The following is an 18,956-nucleotide window of genomic DNA, read 5'->3' as shown; positions in this document are numbered from 1 at the left end:
GGCGCCGAGACACCACTCTCCCGGATCCAAGAAGTGACGACTGAGGAAGTCCGCCTGAACGTTTTCTACCCCGGCAATGTGAGAGGCCGAGAGGTCCAGAAGATGCGACTCCGCCCAAACCATGAGCCGAGCCGCCTCCTGCGCCACCTGAGTGCTCTTGGTGCCCCCCTGACGATTGACATAAGCCACCGCCGTGGCATTGTCCGACAGGACTCTGACCGACTTGCCCAACAAAAGGGAGTGGAAAGCCAACAGCGCCAGCCGGACCGCTCTGGTCTCCAACACGTTGATCGACCAGGAGGCCTCCTCCGCGGACCAGGTACCCTGAGCTGAGTGACCCAGACACTGAGCCCCCCAACCCAGGAGACTCGCATCCGTAAGGAGCACCGTCCACTGCGGAAGATCCAGACCCACCCCCTGAACTAGGTGAGGGGTCCGGAGCCACCAACGCAGACTGCAGCGCGCCAAGCCTCGCAGGGGAATCGGAACATCCATCCCGTGCCTCTGGGGAGACCACCTCCTGAGCAGAGCATACTGGAGAGGACGCATGTGGGCCCGCGCCCACCTCACCACGTCCAGGGACGCCGCCATCGACCCCAAGACCTGGAGGAAATCTCGCGCCCGAGGACACCGGGATGCCAAAAGCAGGCGAATCTGAGATTGCAATTTGCTCACCCGGGCCTCTGGGAGGAAGACCTTCCCCAAGGAGGTGTCGAACAGCACCCCTAGGTACTCCAGACGCTGAGCCGGGACCAACCGACTCTTGGAAAGGTTGACCACCCAGCCCAGCGACCGGAGAAACTCTACCACCCGAGCCGTAACCCGGGAGCTTTCCTGCAACGACTTTGCCCGAATTAACCAGTCGTCCAGGTAGGGGTGTACCAGGATGCCCTCCGACCGCAAGGCTGCCGCGACGACCACCATCACCTTGGTGAACGTCCGGGGAGCCGTGGCCAGCCCAAAGGGAAGCGCACAGAACTGATAGTGCCGACCCAAGATCGCAAAGCGCAGGAAACGCTGATGAGAGGCCCGAATGGGAACATGCAAGTAGGCCTCCGTCAGATCGAGAGAAGTGAGAAACTCCCCCGGCTGAACCGCCAGAATGACCGACCGCAGAGTTTCCATACGGAAAGAGGGAATCTTGAGAGCCCTGTTGACCCCTTTTAAATCGAGGATGGGCCGAAAGGTCCCCTCCTTCTTGGGCACCACAAAGTAAATGGAGTACCTGCCCGTGCCCCACTCCGGAGGGGGCACTGGAACAACTGCCCTGAGATCTAGCAAGCGCTGAAGGGTCTGGCGAAAAGCCTGCGTCTTCCCAGGAGTCTGACATGGAGAAGCGAGGAAAAAGTCCGGCAGAGAGCAGGCGAACTCCAGGGCATAACCGTCCCGCACCACCTCCAGGACCCACTGATCGGACGTGATCTCGGCCCATTTGGGGAAAAAGTCGCGCAGCCGGGCCCCCACCGGAACCAAAGGGGGCGCCGGCAAGGCATCATTGTGCAGGACGGGAAGCGGGGGAACCGGTGGAGGGATTCCCTGCCCCCCGACGGGCCCCCCGAAAGGGCTGCATGCGCTGGAAGAACCGACCCCGGGAAAACCCCGGAGACTGGAAAGAAGCAGCCCCACGCCCAGGGCGATACTTGCGAAATTCCCGCAAACGCCCCCGGGCCGCACCACCCCGAGACGCAGGGCGGGCACGGTCCTCCGGCAGACGGGGAACTTTCGAGTCCGACAGAGTCTGAATCAACTTATCCAAGTCCTCTCCAAATAAAAACGACCCCCGAAAGGGAAATTTAGTAAGCTTAGCTTTGGACGCAGCATCCGCCGCCCAAGCGCGCAGCCACAACACACGCCTTGCGGCCACGCCAAACGCCATAGACTTAGCCGAGATCCGCACCAAGTCATATAGAGCATCTGAGAGGAATGAGGCAGCCATCTCAATCTTCGCTACCTCCTGATCCACCAGAGACCAGTCATCAGACTCCCGATCCAAGACACGCTCCGCCCACCGAAACACGGTGCGAGCGACCAGTCCCCCACAAATAGCCGCCTGGACCCCAAAGGCAGAGACCTGAAAATTTTGCTTAAGGATGTTCTCCAACTTGCGCTCCTCAGAGTCCCGCAAGGCAGAACCGCCCTCAACAGGCACGGTATGCCGCTTGGAAATTGCCGAGACCACCGCATCCACGACTGGCGAAGCTAACGTTGCCCGATCCCCTTCAGGAATGGGATACAAGCGAGCCATGCTGCGCGCCAGCCGAAACGGCGTCTCCGGCGTTTTCCACTGCTCCAGAATAATATCCCGAATATCCTGATGCATAGGAAAAGAGCGGGAAACGGAACGGATCCCCCGTAACAGAGGGTCCCCCACACGCGGAGTCTCTGGCGGCGCATCCTCAAAACGCAAAACCGAAGAAACCTGTTGAATAAGGTCCGGCAGCTCATCTCTCTGAAAAAGGCGCACCACGGACGCCTCTTCACTGGAGAACGGGAAACCCGACAACCCGCCGCCAGCTTCCGTCCCCTCCAGAGGGTCCTGGAATTCCTCATAAGGGTCCAGATCCTCCTCCAGACCGACACGTTCCTCCGACCACAAATCCTCGTCCCACGACACCCGCGGACGCTTGGACAAGGGAGGCGGCGGAGGGGACGTCACGCCAGACGAGAGAGGCAAAGCCGTAGGGAGCGCGGAGGAAATCCCACCCCCCGAAACCCCCTGGGCGCAACCGGGACCCCCAGCCGCCTGAAAATAGGCTCTGCATAAAGAAAAGAAAAAATCAGGAGAAAAACCCCCCGAGGGTCCCAAGGGAGTCCCCGCCACAGCAGGGGACCCAGCAGAAACCTGCCCCTGCATAGTCAAAACAGGGGGAAGGTCACCTGAGGTGGAAGACAAAATGGAGGGGCCAGACAGAGAAGATGGCGGTTTTCCCGCCAAAACAGCTCCCTCCATAGCCTGTAGCGGCTGAGAAACCTGAACAGTCTCAGCCGCTAAAGCAGGCAAGCCGGCATCAGCTGTCAAAAAATCAGCTGTCAAAAAATCAGCTGAGAGGGAATCCTCCAAAACCCGACCGTCGGCGGCTCGGGGAATCCCTCCGTGGGCGGACGGAGAAGACCGGGCTTCCCCACCGTTCCCTGCCGACTCGCGAGGCACCATCGGCGGGGAGCTCTGGGCGCCTGCAGCCGACGGAGCTCCTCCACCGCACCGGCCTGAACACCGCTTGCACAGGCCGGCCGCGAGTGCCTCGCGTCTGGAGCACAATGAGCACTTTTTCCCTTTAGAAGTGCTCATTGCTCCATACGCGACCTAGCTGTAAAAAAAAAGTGCCGTTTAGTTGAAAAAATACAGTAAAATACAGTTTTCTTAAAGGGAAACAACCCTCCAGACCAGCACTACCTCAGGATTTTTTTTTTTTTTTTACAGAAGAGACTCCACAGGCTCTCGAAGCAATATGCCTTGCTTGATTTAGGGGGCAAGGCTTACTGCTGAGGCTCCTCTAAAAAAATGTGGGGAGGTGGAGGAAGTGGGGGGAGGGACCCCGCTCGAGACCCGCCGGGTTTGACACCTCCGAGGTCGGACGAACCCCCAAACAGAGTCCGCCCAAGCTCCGTCCGGCCAAAAACAGGGACAATAAACCCCCTAAACAAATTCCAACAGCCCTACCAAGGGAGATGGGTACAGATCACATCAACACCTGCTGGAGACTGAAAGAAGACTGAGGGAAATAGAGAAGGGAGGATAGTATATACTGTCCCAAAGTTTTGTTTTCAGTCTCCACCTGCTGGTCATGATTAGATATATACCCATTCGTAAAGATTAACCTCTACTGGTCTGGAGAGTGCTAAAGAATGTACAGTTTTTCTAAAGCTGTCCCAGACTTCATTATACCTTGCCTGTTTCTATTTCTCAGGTAGCGGAGAGAGTAGTTATAGGGGAAGTTAGGTGGTGAACCTCCCTATGCCCTCCAATGGAGCACTTCGATTGGAGCACTTATTTGCAGTCTTGACATCTCAGGTTTAAATGCCGACAATCATCTTTTTCAACATAGATGCTCATTCCCCTTCTGAAATGAGTAATGAACACTCATGTTTTGGATTAGTGCTACCCACAACACTCCCAGACCATGTTCCCTTGTCGTATGTATGTTCTTAGGTTTCATTTATTCAGTTTTAATAATTTCCCAAAAAGCAATTATAAGCTAGAAAAAAATGTTCTTAGATTTTACTAGTTCATATCCCAGCTTTGCAAAACTGAGATTTACATGTTCATACCATAAGAACTCCAACATGCAAGTTAAGGACATCTAAAACACCAATAGCACTTCTAAAATAAGCACCTTATTGTGATTTTTGACATGCCTTTCCATAATGAATGCCCAAGGCGAGCACAGTGAAACAAAATACAAAAGCTTAACACACCTTTACAGTAGAATCCAGTTTCAAGGTCAAAGTTACAGAGTCTTCAGTGCAACTCTCGATGTGGATGGAAGGGGGTGGAATTGCTGACAATAAAAAGAAATAAAATACAAATCTCTTTGTAGTATTCAAAATGGAGGCTTAAGTGACTTTCCCAAGATTATATAGTGAATGTGGGATTTAAACCCTGCTTCTCTGGTTCTCAGCCTATTAACATTAGGGGTTATTTCTCCACTCTCAACTGCCCAATTTCTACCAAAAAGTAAAGCTGAGTTCATATATAGTTACAATTTAAATTAAATTATGGTATTCTACTGCTCTCCAGCTGGTTTATTTTGATGTAGAAAACATTTCTGTAAAAATTTAACAGTTATTGTTTCAGGTGCCAACTTAGATTGTAAATCTTCTAGGGACAGGGAAATACATACTGTACTTGAATATGAAACTCACCATCGGTTAGCTCTGAAAAAAAGTGAGAGAAAAAAACAAAATCCCTTCCCTACTGAGATCCTGTATTTAAAGCAGTTCAGCACAGATTTACTAATTTATTTATTTACAAGCACTCAATATACCATTATTGTTATCATAGGCATAACATACCAGTTATAAACTATGAGAGCAAAGAGGGGATAGCATGAAGAAGGAAGGCAGGATGGGAAAGGGAACTGGGATGTGGTGCTAGAAGCAAGGGATAAGTTGACTTTTAACTCTACACTGTACCTCCTGGGGGAAGGGGGAGATAGGGATAATCACATCTCCAAGTTACTAGTTATAATACACTCAACATGTTCTGTATAGCAGCGCACACACATGCATCATGAAATGGTTATTTTTAGGTAATGGTTCCTTTTAACAATATGCTTTGCATCAGTTAGTAACATTTTACATTCTTGGAAAAGTAGATCTCATCCTTAAGGCTAAAATATAAAATTTTAGTAGCCATGATCCTAAAGAAAATAATTTTTCCCCTAGATTTTTATACCTCTTAAAGAACTAACAACTAAAGCAGCAACAGAGCTCATACTCTTTCACATCTGAAGGAAGACTACTGCTAATGTACTCTAAAGAGCTTATGCACTAAGGATAAATTAGTTCTTACCTGCTAATTTTTTTCCTTGTGTCCCTTCAGACCAGTCCAGATGTTTGGGTGTGTGCTGTTGCCAGCAGGTGGAGACTGAGAACTAATGAGCTGTGATGTCATTACTTAAGAATCCTGTGCAACACCCTGGCCAGTCAGTATTTCTCAGTCTCCAGCAGGTGGTAGACTTCCTATACACTCTCTGTTGGGCTGATAGGGACTTTATTTCCGCTTCCTCGACCAGTCATAAAACAATGATTTTAAAGGGTTAACACATGGGAAAGGGAGTGGTCCCAGGTCTCTAATTTTTCTCTCTTTTCTAATACAATACAACACATAAATTCAAATAGTGTTTTGTTTTCCTTGGATCTGTTTTTGGTTCTTGTGTTCTATTTTAAATTTCAATAAGAATTTTGAGACTAAAAAGAAAAATTTCATTAAACACTCAACCCCAAATTGTTACCAAACAGTAAGGGGATAATTTTCAATAGCTTGTATGATGACATCTTTGTAGCCAACTGTCAAAGAGAAATATTAAAGTAGTTTCCTGTTGTACATAGATACTTGAATTTTCAAAGGGAGTACCGGTACATACTTTTGCACGTACTATTTGTACATGTGACTGAAGCTGTAACAGTGCACAACTTTGAAAATCCAATTTACAATGCTATATTACTCCCCTGACAAACATACTCCTAAAAATCTCTTTTTTAACCCAACTGAAAGAACATTTGCTAAAGAAGCCTATGCATGCTTTTAGCCAAAATAAATTAACCCGAGTTCATAAAAATGCCGAAGCGGCCAGTAATACAGTAATAGTTGGATGCCTTAGTCCTGGCCCTGAAGCAGCAGATAAGAATAAACTCTGCAAAACGCTGGCCGCGTCGGCATTTTTATGAACAAGCACTGCTTAAGATAAGTAGCTTTTTTGTCAATTCTTTTCAACATGTTGGATAAGTACATGCTAACAAATTGATGAAACTATGAACACGGTGGACACTGGTGAAGAGATTGTTGAAAAAATATATTTAAAAAATTGTTTTACTTGAGAAGTTAAAAACCTAACAATCTATATAAAGAAAAGTGAAAAAATGAAAAAAAAAAATGAGTAACAACATCAGGTCCTTTGGCCAATGATTGGAGCAAGGAGTAACAACACTACGCTGATCACTTCAGTTTGTGATATTACAACTGCGCGTAGGCTCCAACTCTGAGGCCTTTAAAAGAATACCTATAAAACTAGCTGTAAGATGCTAGATGTACTTCTCTGAATAAGTGGTGGGTAATACATTGTACAATTTTGGTCATACTTTATGCCAACCAGGTAATGCTAATTTCAGCTGGACAATTTTAAACAGGTAAATAGCAATGAAAATGTCCTCCCCATATATCTGGTTACTGCATGAAAGTAGGCAATGGGTTGTCCTACTGGTGAAATGTTAAGTGTACTGGTATTAAGCACAGACAACAGCAGCAGCTCTTTTCAAATCTCATAAGTGTGGCAGATTCTCTCTACTGTTGTCTGTTAAACATTCTGAAAGAAGAGTATATTAAAGTTTAAATCTGTAAACAACTTTACTCTCTTTCTGGTTTCCTAAGTATGCCAACATTACACAGACTCTTTGAAAAGACTTACCTTTTCCTTTAGTGGTAGTTATGAATTTTGTATCACTCCATCTTCCTACGCCCCGGCCTGTAACAGCAGCAACCTTTTAAAATTAATGAATATGAAACAGGCATATATTATAACTGCATGTAAGTATTGAAAATAGCAGACCACAAGTAATGAGCTAAATCAATCCTCTAAAAAGCATGACGATGAGAAACAATTGAATTTGTGGTTAGGAAGAATAAAGGGATAGAAAAAAACCCCCGATTCATTACCTTGCTGATTTCAGTGGTTGAAGACTCATTACATTCATCACATGTATGGAAATTGACATATTTTCATGCAAAATAATCAACATTGCAACATGTCCCTTTTTGTACACTATTAACACCTCTATTTTGTCAGCTACAGTTCTAATTTTTACTGGAGTTCAAAATAGCTAGCACATTTCCACTTTTTTCAAAAAGTACTTCTGACATTCTCTCAAGAGTTGCATGACATCATATAATTGCATATTTTCTGTCACAGATACTGTTTTAATTCTTTTCCACCCCTTACTGGGTGACTACTGTAATTCCCAATGTATCATTTTCACCAGCCCTACAGTAGAGAGCTGCACGGGAACGGGGACGACGGGACTCCCGCGGGTTCCCCCTTTGGGTCGCAGAGATCCCGTGGGGATGCCCCCTAGGGTCATGGGGATCCCGTGGGGACGCCCCCCTAGGGTAGCGGGGATCCCGTGGGGACGCCCCCCTAGGGTCGCGGGGTTCCTGCAGGGTTGGATGTACTCGCGAGGTTCGTCTTCTCCCTACCTGCCCTGCCACAGCACACAGCTGTTCGGAAGTCTTCCACGATGTCAGCGCTGACGGAGGGAGGGCTTAAGCAGCGCTGACATCGGGAAGACTTCCGAACAGCTGTGTGCTGCGGCAGGGCAGATAGGGAAAGGCAGTGGCGTACCAAGGGGGGCTGGGAGGGCGGTCCGCCCCGGGTGCAGCTTCAGGGGGGGTGCACAGCCAACCAGGTCCCCTTACCTTTGTGGCGCTTCCCCCGACCGACCGACAACAGGCCCAGTCCGACAAACCTCCCTGCCCTGTAGCCGCGAATCTAAATTACCTTCTTACAGCAGCTTCAATACTCCAGCTGCTGTAAGAAGGTAATTTAGATTCGCGGCTACAGGGCAGGGAGGTTTGTCGGACCGGGCCTGTTCTGTTGTCGGTCGGGTGGGGAAGCACCACAAAGGTAAGGGGCAGGGAGAGAGAAAGGGAGGAAAGGTGGAGTGGAGAGGAAAAGACGCTTAAGAGAAATGGGTAAAACTGAGGGGGGAGAAGGACGCTGAAAGTACTGGGGAAGACAAAGGGGTGGAGAAGGACACTGAAAGGACATGGGGAAGACGGGAGGGGGGAGAAGGACGCTGAAAAGACATGGGGAAGACAGAGGGGGGAGAAGGACGCTGAAAGGACATGGGGAAGACAGAGGGGGAGAAGGACGCTGAAAGGACATGGGGAAGACAGAGGGGGAGAAGGACGCTGAAAGGACATGGGAAAGACAGAGGGGGGAGAAGGACACTGAAAGCACATGTGGAAGACAGAGGGGGGAGAAGATGCTGGCAGGGAAGAAGACAGAGATGCCAGACTATGGGGGAAGCGGAGGGAAGAAGATGGGTGCCAGACCAATTTGGAAGGGGAGAGAAAGGGAGAGGCACAGTAACAGAGCAAATGGAAGACGCAGAGAGAAGAGAGATAGTGGATGGAAGGAATTGAATGAGAACATGAGGAAAGCAGAAACCAGGCAACAAAGGTAGGAAAAAAATTATTATTTTTTTTTTTGCTTCAGGATAAAGTAGTATATTAGTTGTGTTGATAAAAATTTATAAACATTAGAGGCTCTGGTAGAAACCCGTTTTACAAAGTATGTATTCTTCCCAATTAATATCTCCAAATTAATAAAGTCTTTTTGCTTATTTGTAAATGGGTTTCTACCAGAGCCTTTAATTCAGTAGCATAATTAAATGAAATAACTATTTCTGAAGTTTATAGGGACGGGCGGGGACGGAAGGGATTCCTCGCGGGGACGGAGGGGATTCCTCATGGGGACGGGTGGGGATGGAGGGATTCCTCACGGGGACGGGTGGGACTTTGGCGGGGACGGGTGAGATTTCTGTCCCCGCGCAATTCTCTATCCTACAGAAGACTCTAACAGATCTCTTTCTGTGACTAAGTTATTTGAGAGTGTAAAATCAGAAATATTCAGTTTTCTATCTCTTGATATTACATTGCTCTAGGAATGCCCCAGCAAAGGGAACTGCATATCTTCCTAAGAAAAAAACTTCTCACTCACTCGGAATCCGTACTTTGTATTGACTTGCAAGTTCCGAATCTCAGTGCAGTTCAAACTTGCACTTTGTGATAACCATTCCTTATCATCTGCACTGTACTCCACCTAGTGAAAATAAAGGGGATAGCTTTAGGTAAATACAGTACTAAGGATCAAGAAAGTGTTTTCACCTTGCATAAAAGGAAGCCATTGGTTTGACATCTGCTGCCTTAATTACAAACTTATAGATAGCATTACTAACATGCACCAATACCATCTGTCCCTTATGGCAACTTGTTTGTGCTATTGGTAAGAGAATTGCGATGGAATACCTCACGTGCAACTATGTTTTCCTGTAGGGCCCTTCAGGAATGGAACCAGCTACCTTTGCACATTAGAAAGCAAAGCAATCTTGAGGCATTTAAGAAATTACTGAAGAGGCATTTATTTTGCAAGATGAAATATGGGCATTAAAAAATTTGTATTTATGAAGGCACTGGTCGTTTATCTTGTTTGCTTTATATGTATTTTATGTTTGTTGTTTTATTATGCATGTCTCTAGCAGACAGTGATGGGTGAACCATGCAACTTCTGAAATGGTTGTAAAGGGAGGTTTCTGGGCCAACTGGAGAACAGAGCAAGGGGGTTCTCCACTAGCAGACTAAAAGTGGGGATAAAAGCCTGTTTGCTTTGGCTGGAGCTGAGGGGACATATTAGAGAAGCCTGATAATTTCTCCCTCCTTTTGTCCCTTCTTTTTTGAGCTGCAGGGGTTTTTCTTCTCTCTATTCCTCAGAAGGTGGGAGGGGGGGGGGCACACGACAGAATTCCCTCTTGTCGGTAAATCTAAGAAGAGCTTGAGCAGAGATCTATGTGTCTAAAGCAGGAGGAGAGCTGCTTTAAAAAGTCAATGGTAGGCAGAAATATAAGTATGTAAAGTTTCTACTTGTGTTCAAAGTTCATTGTTAACAGGTCAACCAATATTTCTATTCTACAAGTCAGATGAAAGGGAAATGCCTAATTTTTGCCATTAAGAATACTGATGACCTAAGGCTGCATAGTGTCTTTACAGGGCAGAGCTGACAAGTCTTCTCTGTCTCTATCTGATGGTTGATGGGCCTGGTAGGATGAAAGGAAAGAAAATTAACAGGTAAAACTAGTTTCTCATTATTTTACCACAGGTCCCATTCTATACAATGGAATTTAGATATTGATAATGTACATTAAATGCATTGGCATATGCTGACATGGTGGTGCAAACTAATAACTCTAGCTGTTAGTCACTAATTCTCTTGGGTCAGGGAAGTACTTACTATACCTGAATGTAACTAACCGTGGGCTACAATGAGACAAAATGTTTTCTGCAAAAGACACCACACTCCTGGGTCCAGGACTTGGTGACTGAAAAAGTCCACTTGCACATTTTTCACTCTGGCCATGTGCACCACAGAGAAAGCCTGAAAGTGTAGCTCTACCCACTGAAATAAAATCCGAGCCTCCCGTCACAAGTGAGTACTCCTGGTGCCACCCTGTCAATTCACGCATGCCACTACTGAGGCATTGTTGAAAAACACTCTTACCACTTTTCCTTCCAGGGTGTTATGAAGAGTTCGCAATGCCGAGTGCATGGCTTGAAGCTCTAGATGGTTTATCAACCAACCCTTTGGATGGGGAATCCACTGGCTCTGGATAGAGTGGTCCCCGCAATGAGCACCCCAGCCAGAAAGACTGGTGTCAGCCATGAGAGTAATCCACTCTGTGACTCGAAAGGGCATGCCCTGCAGGAGAGCTTCTCCCTGAATCCACCAGCTCAGTGCTGGCTCCGTCCAGGAAAAGAGGCATCTGAAGGGGCTGAGGGGACCACCGAGACAGGAGGGACTCTTGTAGAGGCTGTATGTGTGCCCTGGCTCAGGGTACAACTTCCAGGGAGGCCGCCATGGACGCCATGGACCCCCCAATACTTGAGCTTCTGTTTGTGAGGCTCAGGAAGAGAAAATGTCCTTGGATCTTGTTGAACTAAACTCCCAGATATTCCAACGTCTGAGAAGGCTTTAGCTGACTCTTCTTAAAATTTAACAATGAATCCCAGGCACTGGAAAAAAAAGACATTACTTGCTCGCACTCCAGCATGGATGGAGCTCTGATCAGCCAGTCATCCAGATAGGGATAAACTTGGGCCCCCCATTCTGCAGAGATGTGCCATCACATCACCTTCGGTGAAGGCGTGGGGGGCCATCGCCAGCCCAAAGAAGAGGGCCACAAACTGGAAATGCAGTTGGAGAACTTGAAATCTGAGATACTTCCGGTGTCCTGGAAATATAGGAATATGAAGATAAGTCTCTCTCAGATCCAGAGATGCAAGAAATTCCCCTGGAGACACTGCCATGACGATGGAATGCACTGTCTCCATTCGAAAGTGTGGAATCTGCAGAAAAGGCATTGACTGACCTGAGATCCAGGATGGGTCTCCAGTTCTCTGAGCCTTTCTTTGGCACGAGGAAGCATAAGAAGTATCTGCTGGAGCCTGATTCACTTTCGAGAACTGGCATGAACATCCAAGAGTCCCTTTAGTGTCGCCCAGAGTGGTAAAGCCTTCTCCAGCTTTCATGCTGGAGTGGGAGTAGATGAAAGAAGTCTATATTGTGTCCCTCCCAAATGATGTCCAGCACCCATTGGTCTGAGGAGATCCATTCCCATTCTGAAGGAACTCCGAAAACGAGCCTCCAATACAAGGAGGCGCGGCTGAAGACCTGGTGTCATTGGGACCTCTTGGAGGTAGGGCTGATGTGAGAATCCAAAGCCTTCTGATGTCTGGGGTTGCTCTAGCATTGTCTGTAGTTCTGGGAATATCTCTGGAGATGAACCCATGGAATTTTAACAAAACTTACGTGGGGGACAAAAATTACTGCATCTCCCTCCAGGGATATGTTGAGGCTTGTTATCTGGGAGGGGCTTAGCGTGGGGATTCCCCACACTAGCCGAAAAGCATTTGGCCTTTAAAAGGAAGTCTGCTTAGGGTCGCTTTGAGGCTGAATCTCCAGCCCAGTGGCTAATTCAGAATGTTCTGCTGACACTGCATAAGCCGAGACTTTACCCAGAACCCTTATAATGTCACATAAGGCATCTGCCACATAATCCACCTTTCTTCTGCCAATGGATCATGGTACAATCTCATGTGACAGGCATGTGCCACAAAGGAGATAGCTCCTTAATGCCCGAAGAAGCTACCTCAAAGAACTTCTTCAAGACCATATCCACCTTGTGGTCCTGAGAATCCTTAAGCACCACTTCTGTAGGGAAGGGAAGGCAATGCGCTTGGTAACCGAAGCCACTGCCAAATCAACCTTTGGTTGCTCAAACACTGCTGCAAATTCTAGTGCCATAGGAGAAAGCTTAGACATAGCTTTTAGTCAGTCTGAAGGAACTCTCTGGTGTGCCAGAAAAAAGGACATTAGAGCACTGGAACAGCTCATGATTGTACACTGAGACATGGAAGGCTGATCCTCCAACATCAGTTCCTTTATGGCGTCCACAATAAAATGGTGGATAGAGGCTAACTGTGATAGAAGCGGCATAGCATCAGTGTGCCCTCTAAGACAGTCAGGGTCCGTAAGAAGTTAGGCATTGGGGACCTGACCAGTGACCTCTGGCAAAGGAATGCACTGGCTTGGAAGTTTATGGCACACCTGCCAGCCGTGCCATATAAGCTGAGTCTATAAGGTATGCTCTCCACATGTGCTGATCAAATTCCAGGGAAAAGCCACACACCAGGGCTGAAGACGACTCCCGACAGACCTCATATGATGCCTGCGAGGTGTCCCCAGACTCAGCACACCTGTGTTGCGTGTTTGCTGCCAAAATCTGGTTCTTGGTGAGATTTTTGCCCATTTCCTGAGGCCACACCAGCTCCTCAGCTCTAGAAGTCTGAAGCATCTGCCCCCTCCCCTCGCCTGCCACACCACACCGTACATGGATGCTCATATGCTGAAAGTCCAGCGCAACCCACACATGAATTCATCTGAATAGGAGTTGATTAGTCCATCCCTGACAATTTGTAGCAAAATCGAGGGGTTATGAGGAAGAAAAATGAAGTAAACAAAACAAAACAAAAAAAAAAAAACGATAAAAATCAAAGATGACCGCTGCCAATAAATTCAGAGTGGAGCCGTTTAGGAAAATAAAAAATGTCAAAACAGAGGTTTTGGAGGTGGGGGACCTGAAGCACACTTCCAGAAACTGCTAAAAACCCAGTTTTAGGCCTCCCCGATTCTTTCATAAGGAAGTAATGGGACTATACTCTCAGTCTCCAAAGTGCCAGCCTGTCAGCTCTGTGCAGGGAAAGGAATTTCTGTCTCAGTTTCTCTCCAAACAGTCCAATCTTCAGGCTGCCAGTCAGATGGGACTCCGACTGAAACTTCCACCCCTTGCAACCTCGCCACATGACCGCGGGCGGAAAACACAGCATGCACCCTGATACCGAGGGCTCTTATTTAGGGCACATACAGCCTGCACTTAAGCCTCTAGCAAGGTTAGGAGGCAAGCTTGCTCCCAGGGGAACAGATCCCGAGCCTTGAGGTGGCACACAGCAGGCTGACTCCACAGGTTCACCCAAAGCTTGCCCTGTGAAGCTGCAGTCCAGCTCTGCAGAAACTGCTTCCTTTCCCTAGGCAGAAAACCTCTCAAGGCACCGAAGCCACCAAAAAAGGATGAACTTAAGCAAAAAAGAAAAAGAAGCACAGCATATCAGAAGCACTTCTGCACAGTTCACTTGCAGAAATAAAAACTCCAGGGGGCTCTATGCTTCTCAGCTAAGTGGGAGGAGAAGAGGAAAAAAGTGTGTAGATTTCTGCAAGAACCAGTTAGGGATTTATGTAAAAAAATATGTAGGGGGAGGGCAATAAGTAACAGTAAATTACAACATATGAATACCTAAATGACCCATTGTCAACTAAATGACCCATTCAGTCAAAGTGATTTGCTTACTTTTACTACGTGCACATATAAATTCCTATCTACCTACTCTTCTCCTATGTTCCTCACCTAACCTTCAAAATAGCAGCACTGCCTTTCAGGGTTGTACCAGACACATTGTGAAGGCTACCCACAAGGCTATCTTGCTGTTTATGGCTGCAGCTACCACACCATGCATGCTACCCTTTCAATGAAGAACAGATGACAATATAGATGGGCAGGCTGGATAGGCCATATGATCATTACCTGCCATCATTTTCTGTGTGTCAATCAAAAAAAAAAAAAAAGTTTTTTTGTAGCATTGCTCCTGACTTCTCCTTAGGAGCATCATATTGGAAATCCTTAGTTCTAACACTTTTCAAATGAAAATCTTTGGTTTTCTTTTGCATCATTAATACTTTTCACATATTTAAATGTCTCTGTCATAATGCTCCTTCCCTCAGTCTCTCCTCTAAGGTATACAACATATTTAAAAGTAATAAAGGTAGAGGCATTATGCTTTATTTAAGCCTCATTATTATCTAGATTTATAAAATGGCTAAAGGAGACATTCAAAAATGTCACTGTCTCTTGATAAACATCAATATTTATCGCTCTGCAAATATATAATCTGTACATATTTTGGTCATTGAGAGACACTGATATAAAGTAATACATACAATGTATTCTCTGATTAATCCATGAACATTGGCAGGAGATGCCCAGCAAAGAGCAACTGCACCATCAGCTTCTTTATTCAGAGACAACTGGAGATTCTGCGGAGCATCGGGCACTATCAAATACAAATATATACATAATTATAATATAATAAATATAATAATTATAATATTATAAATATATATACATATTTATAATATAGAGAGCTCATCGACTTCAAGCAACTGTGAAATAGGCAAGCAAAATTTGAATCTGGCTAGCAACAAATATCAGAGATTACAGTTAGCTTCAAAGGTTCTTAGGTCTCAAGACAGAAGAAAGTATGAATCCTAATTTAAATGTAACTACAATGTCTTGTAAAAGTCTTCACACCCTTATACACTTTCACATTCTGCTGTCCAAACAATACAATTAAAAATGCATTAAACAAGAGTTTGCTTCACTGATCTACATAACAAACTCTATACTTTTAATATGAAAACCAATTACAAATGTTTAGATCGGTGATACAAGCTCCTAGTTTAATGCACTTTGAACACTAGTTTTTTTAAGATGCTCTGCAGTGCGAAGACGTAAGGCATCATATATACAAGTCATAGAAAGAAATATGCACATCTGTGATCTGAAGGACGATTCTACCAGTTGCAGTGTTAATGTCTTCCATTTTACAACCATAAAAACTTGCTGGTGTTTATCTATTTTAAGATAAATTGCTAAAGGTTATTCACATTTAACTTTCATGTTTACTTTCACTAAGCAGTGCACATGTCTAGAGATCAATTCCATAAAAAAACAAATGTCAGAGATATAGACATTCATTCTTCACATGCATTTTAAGTTTTAGGATAATTTTTGTTAATGATTAAAGAATGTAGCCTGCCTAGAAGTACATGATCACTTACATCCTTCTGGTGTTCTCAAAGTAATTATGTCATTAGTGTTGTAGGTTTTTCTCAGGCAATGGACTTGCACTTTGACCTCGTATGTTGTATCTGGTTTAAGGAGTTTCAAAACAGTAATAGTTTTGTTGCTGTGTGTTTCCAAGATTTTCCAAGTGCTCTCCCCAATCATCCTGCACAGGAAAGTAAAATCACTTAGGGTCATAGGAAAAAAAAAAAAGAGTTTTTAACCAAAGTCCTCACTACACATAAATGGGCACCAGACACAAGCTGCCAAGTCAGACTAAAGCAGGGATCTCCAAGTCTCTCCTTGAGGGCCGCAATCCAGTCAGGTTTTCAGGATTTCCCCAATGAATATGCATTGAAAGCAGGGCATGCACATAGATCTCATGCATATTCATTGGGGAAATCCTGAAAACCTGACTGGATTGCAGCCCTCAAGGAGGGACTTTGAGACCCCTGGACTAAAGCTATCTTTATTTTTATTATTATTTATCAGCATACAAGTATAGAATATACTGCTGTTAGAGCAACTTATTTCTAGCTTTGGTTAAAATGTCTTTCACTGGTCTTCCATCAGAGAACACTTAGGCCCAGACACTCATAACAGTGCCTGAAAACACTGGCCCGAACACTGAAGAAAAATTACCACACAATGCTCAACACTAACAACACTGTTAAGTGTTGAACATTGCAAGTAAAAGGGGGAAGAATGTGCCTTATGCATGCCCATAAGAGAGACCGGTTGTAGTCTCCAGAGTAGAAGACCTGGGTAGAGAGTAAACTAGACAGCAAAAATGTATAAATATAGAATTAAAAATTAAGATTAAAAAAAAAACCAAAACCCAATACTGGAGAAGGCACCATAAACAAGTCGCAGAAAATGCAGAGCTACACACGAAAACTACAGGTTTTCCGTACCTACAACTTCCTGAATCAGGAACAAGAAATTGGCGGAGGCCCCAGAGATTAAGCAAAGATCAGCTTGCTCCCCCATCCCTTCCTCTACTCTCAAGGTCTCCTATGTAACTCTGCACACCCATCCTAAAGCCTGCTTAGAGCTGTTGGTAGGTTTTAGTTGTTAGGACAGGGGGTTTTGTATATCATTTCTCTGGGCATCGGAGGGAATTGCTAATGGCTTCATTTACATCACATTTTAATACAGGTACACAAACTTTTATGCGCAATCCCAAAAACCGAAATATGCCTGGTTTCAAGGATTTCGGGCGACCAGATGGCTGGATACCTGGCTGGGATGGCTGGGGGTCAAAGAGAGAAGGTAGGGGGGGAGCCTTAATAGTCAGAGCGGTGTGAGCCCTTCTTCGGGAGCTTAATAGTCAAGCCGACAGGAGCAATGCCCTTCTCATGGGTGCATAAGGTGGGGATGACAATGCTGTGGAGAAAGAGAGAGAAGGTGTTGGGCCAGAAGCCTCCCGAACAGGGGATGCCTGGGTTGTGAGGGAGGGTGGGTGGGTGAAGGACCTATTGCGATGTCCTCCAGCCTGCACCTGGCTGGCAGAGAGCAGGGCTTAACCCACCTGCTATGCCTGTGAGTGTGATGTTCCCCCTCCTTCGGTGAAGGAAATTTCTACTCTCCCTATCACGACGGGCCAGTGAGCATGGGACGGGCCTCAACAAACCACCTATCCATCAGTTTTTAATTTTTGTGCATCACTTTGAGCCAAAAGACACAGTGACTCATAAATAAATCTTTTACATTGTGTTTCAGCTGTGCTTTTTTTTCTCTCGCTGATGGCCACCAGAGGGCACCGGCCCTGGAAGTCCAGAGGGAGCGAGACCCAGGAGGCCTGGATGAAAAGCTGCCTCTCGGCCTGTGCAGCAGGGCTCTGGAAGTCCGAATGAGGTCAGATTTGTTCACTGCATCCAGGCAGTAGTTCCATAAGCTCTGACTCAAGATAGACTAAACTAAACTAAACCTTGGGTTTATATACCGCACCATCTCCACGAATGCGGAGCTCGGCACGGTTTACAGGAAGAAGGATGAGAGAGGAACTACAGTGGAGAGATTAAGAGTTAGGTGTAAAGGGGAAAGTGAGAGGCCTAAGAGGGGGGAAGTGTTACAGTTTTGAGAATAGCCAGGTTTTTAGGTGTTTGCGGAAGAGTTGGAGGGAGCTTGAGGTTCGGAGTGGGGAGGTGAGGTTATTCCAGATCTCAGTGATTCTAAAGGGGAGGGATGACCCAAGTTTGCCTGCATGGGAAATACCTTTTATGGAAGGGAAGGATAGTTTAAAAATTTGGGAGGATCTGGAGGAAGTAGAGGTTGGGGAGTTCCAGGATAGAGGGATAACGGCATGAAGGATGCCATGTAGGATCTTGTAGGCCAGACACGCACATTTGAAGTGGATCCTGGGGATTACTGGGAGCCAATGGAGCTTAGACAGGAGTGGTGAGACGCAATCAAATTTGCTTTTCGCGAAAACAAGCTTAGCTGCGGCGTTCTGAATCCGCTGAAGTCTGTGGAGGCTTTTCTTGGTTAGGCTGAGGTAGATAGAATTGCAATAATCCAATCTGGAGAGGATGATGGATTGTACTAGGACTGCGAAGTGTTTTTGGTGAAAATAGGGTCTGACTTTCCTTAGCATGTGAAGGCTGAAGAAGCATTTCTTCACCAGGGATTGGAGATGTTCGTTGAAGGATAGAGAAGAGTCTAAGGTGACACCCAGAACTTTGCTTGAGAACTCGAGCTGTAATGGGGGGCCGGAGGACAATGGGATGGAGGAAGGTAGATGGTCTAATATTGGGCCGAGGCAAAGGAGTTTTGTTTTGGACTCGTTTAGTTTCATATGCATTGTGAATGCCCAGGATTGGAGGTTCTTTATGCATGAGGATATGTTCATGGAGAGGTTAGTGAGGTTCGAGTCGGTCTCAAGGATGACGAGGATGTCATCAGCGTAAGTGTAAAGAGTTTCAAGGGGGGATAGTTGGAGTAGTTTCAGGGAGGACATGTAAATGTTAAAGAGGATTGGGGCGAGCCTTGTGGGACACCACAAGTCGGAG

The 18,956-nt window shown here is 46.1% G+C and overlaps 1 protein-coding gene across 2 annotated transcripts in view; it reads right to left on the bottom strand.

Moving 5' to 3' along the window:
• Nucleotides 1-18,956, bottom strand: part of SORL1 (sortilin related receptor 1) — a 240,475-nt gene that overhangs the window by 35,260 nt on the left and 186,259 nt on the right. For both annotated transcript variants that reach the window (XM_033918566.1, XM_033918567.1), the window contains exons 35-39: nt 15,942-16,111; nt 15,042-15,154; nt 9,438-9,539; nt 7,128-7,200; nt 4,417-4,499 (exon numbers count right to left, since the gene is read on the bottom strand). In XM_033918566.1, coding sequence (XP_033774457.1) covers nt 4,417-4,499; nt 7,128-7,200; nt 9,438-9,539; nt 15,042-15,154; nt 15,942-16,111 — 541 coding nt within the window. The remainder of the gene's footprint in view (nt 1-4,416; nt 4,500-7,127; nt 7,201-9,437; nt 9,540-15,041; nt 15,155-15,941; nt 16,112-18,956) is intronic.

This window comes from Geotrypetes seraphini, chromosome 13, assembly GCF_902459505.1.
Source record: "Geotrypetes seraphini chromosome 13, aGeoSer1.1, whole genome shotgun sequence".
Classification (NCBI taxonomy): Eukaryota; Metazoa; Chordata; class Amphibia; order Gymnophiona; family Dermophiidae; genus Geotrypetes; species Geotrypetes seraphini.
Note: the sequence above shows the minus strand (reverse complement) of the source record. Positions and strands in the feature narration are given on the sequence as shown.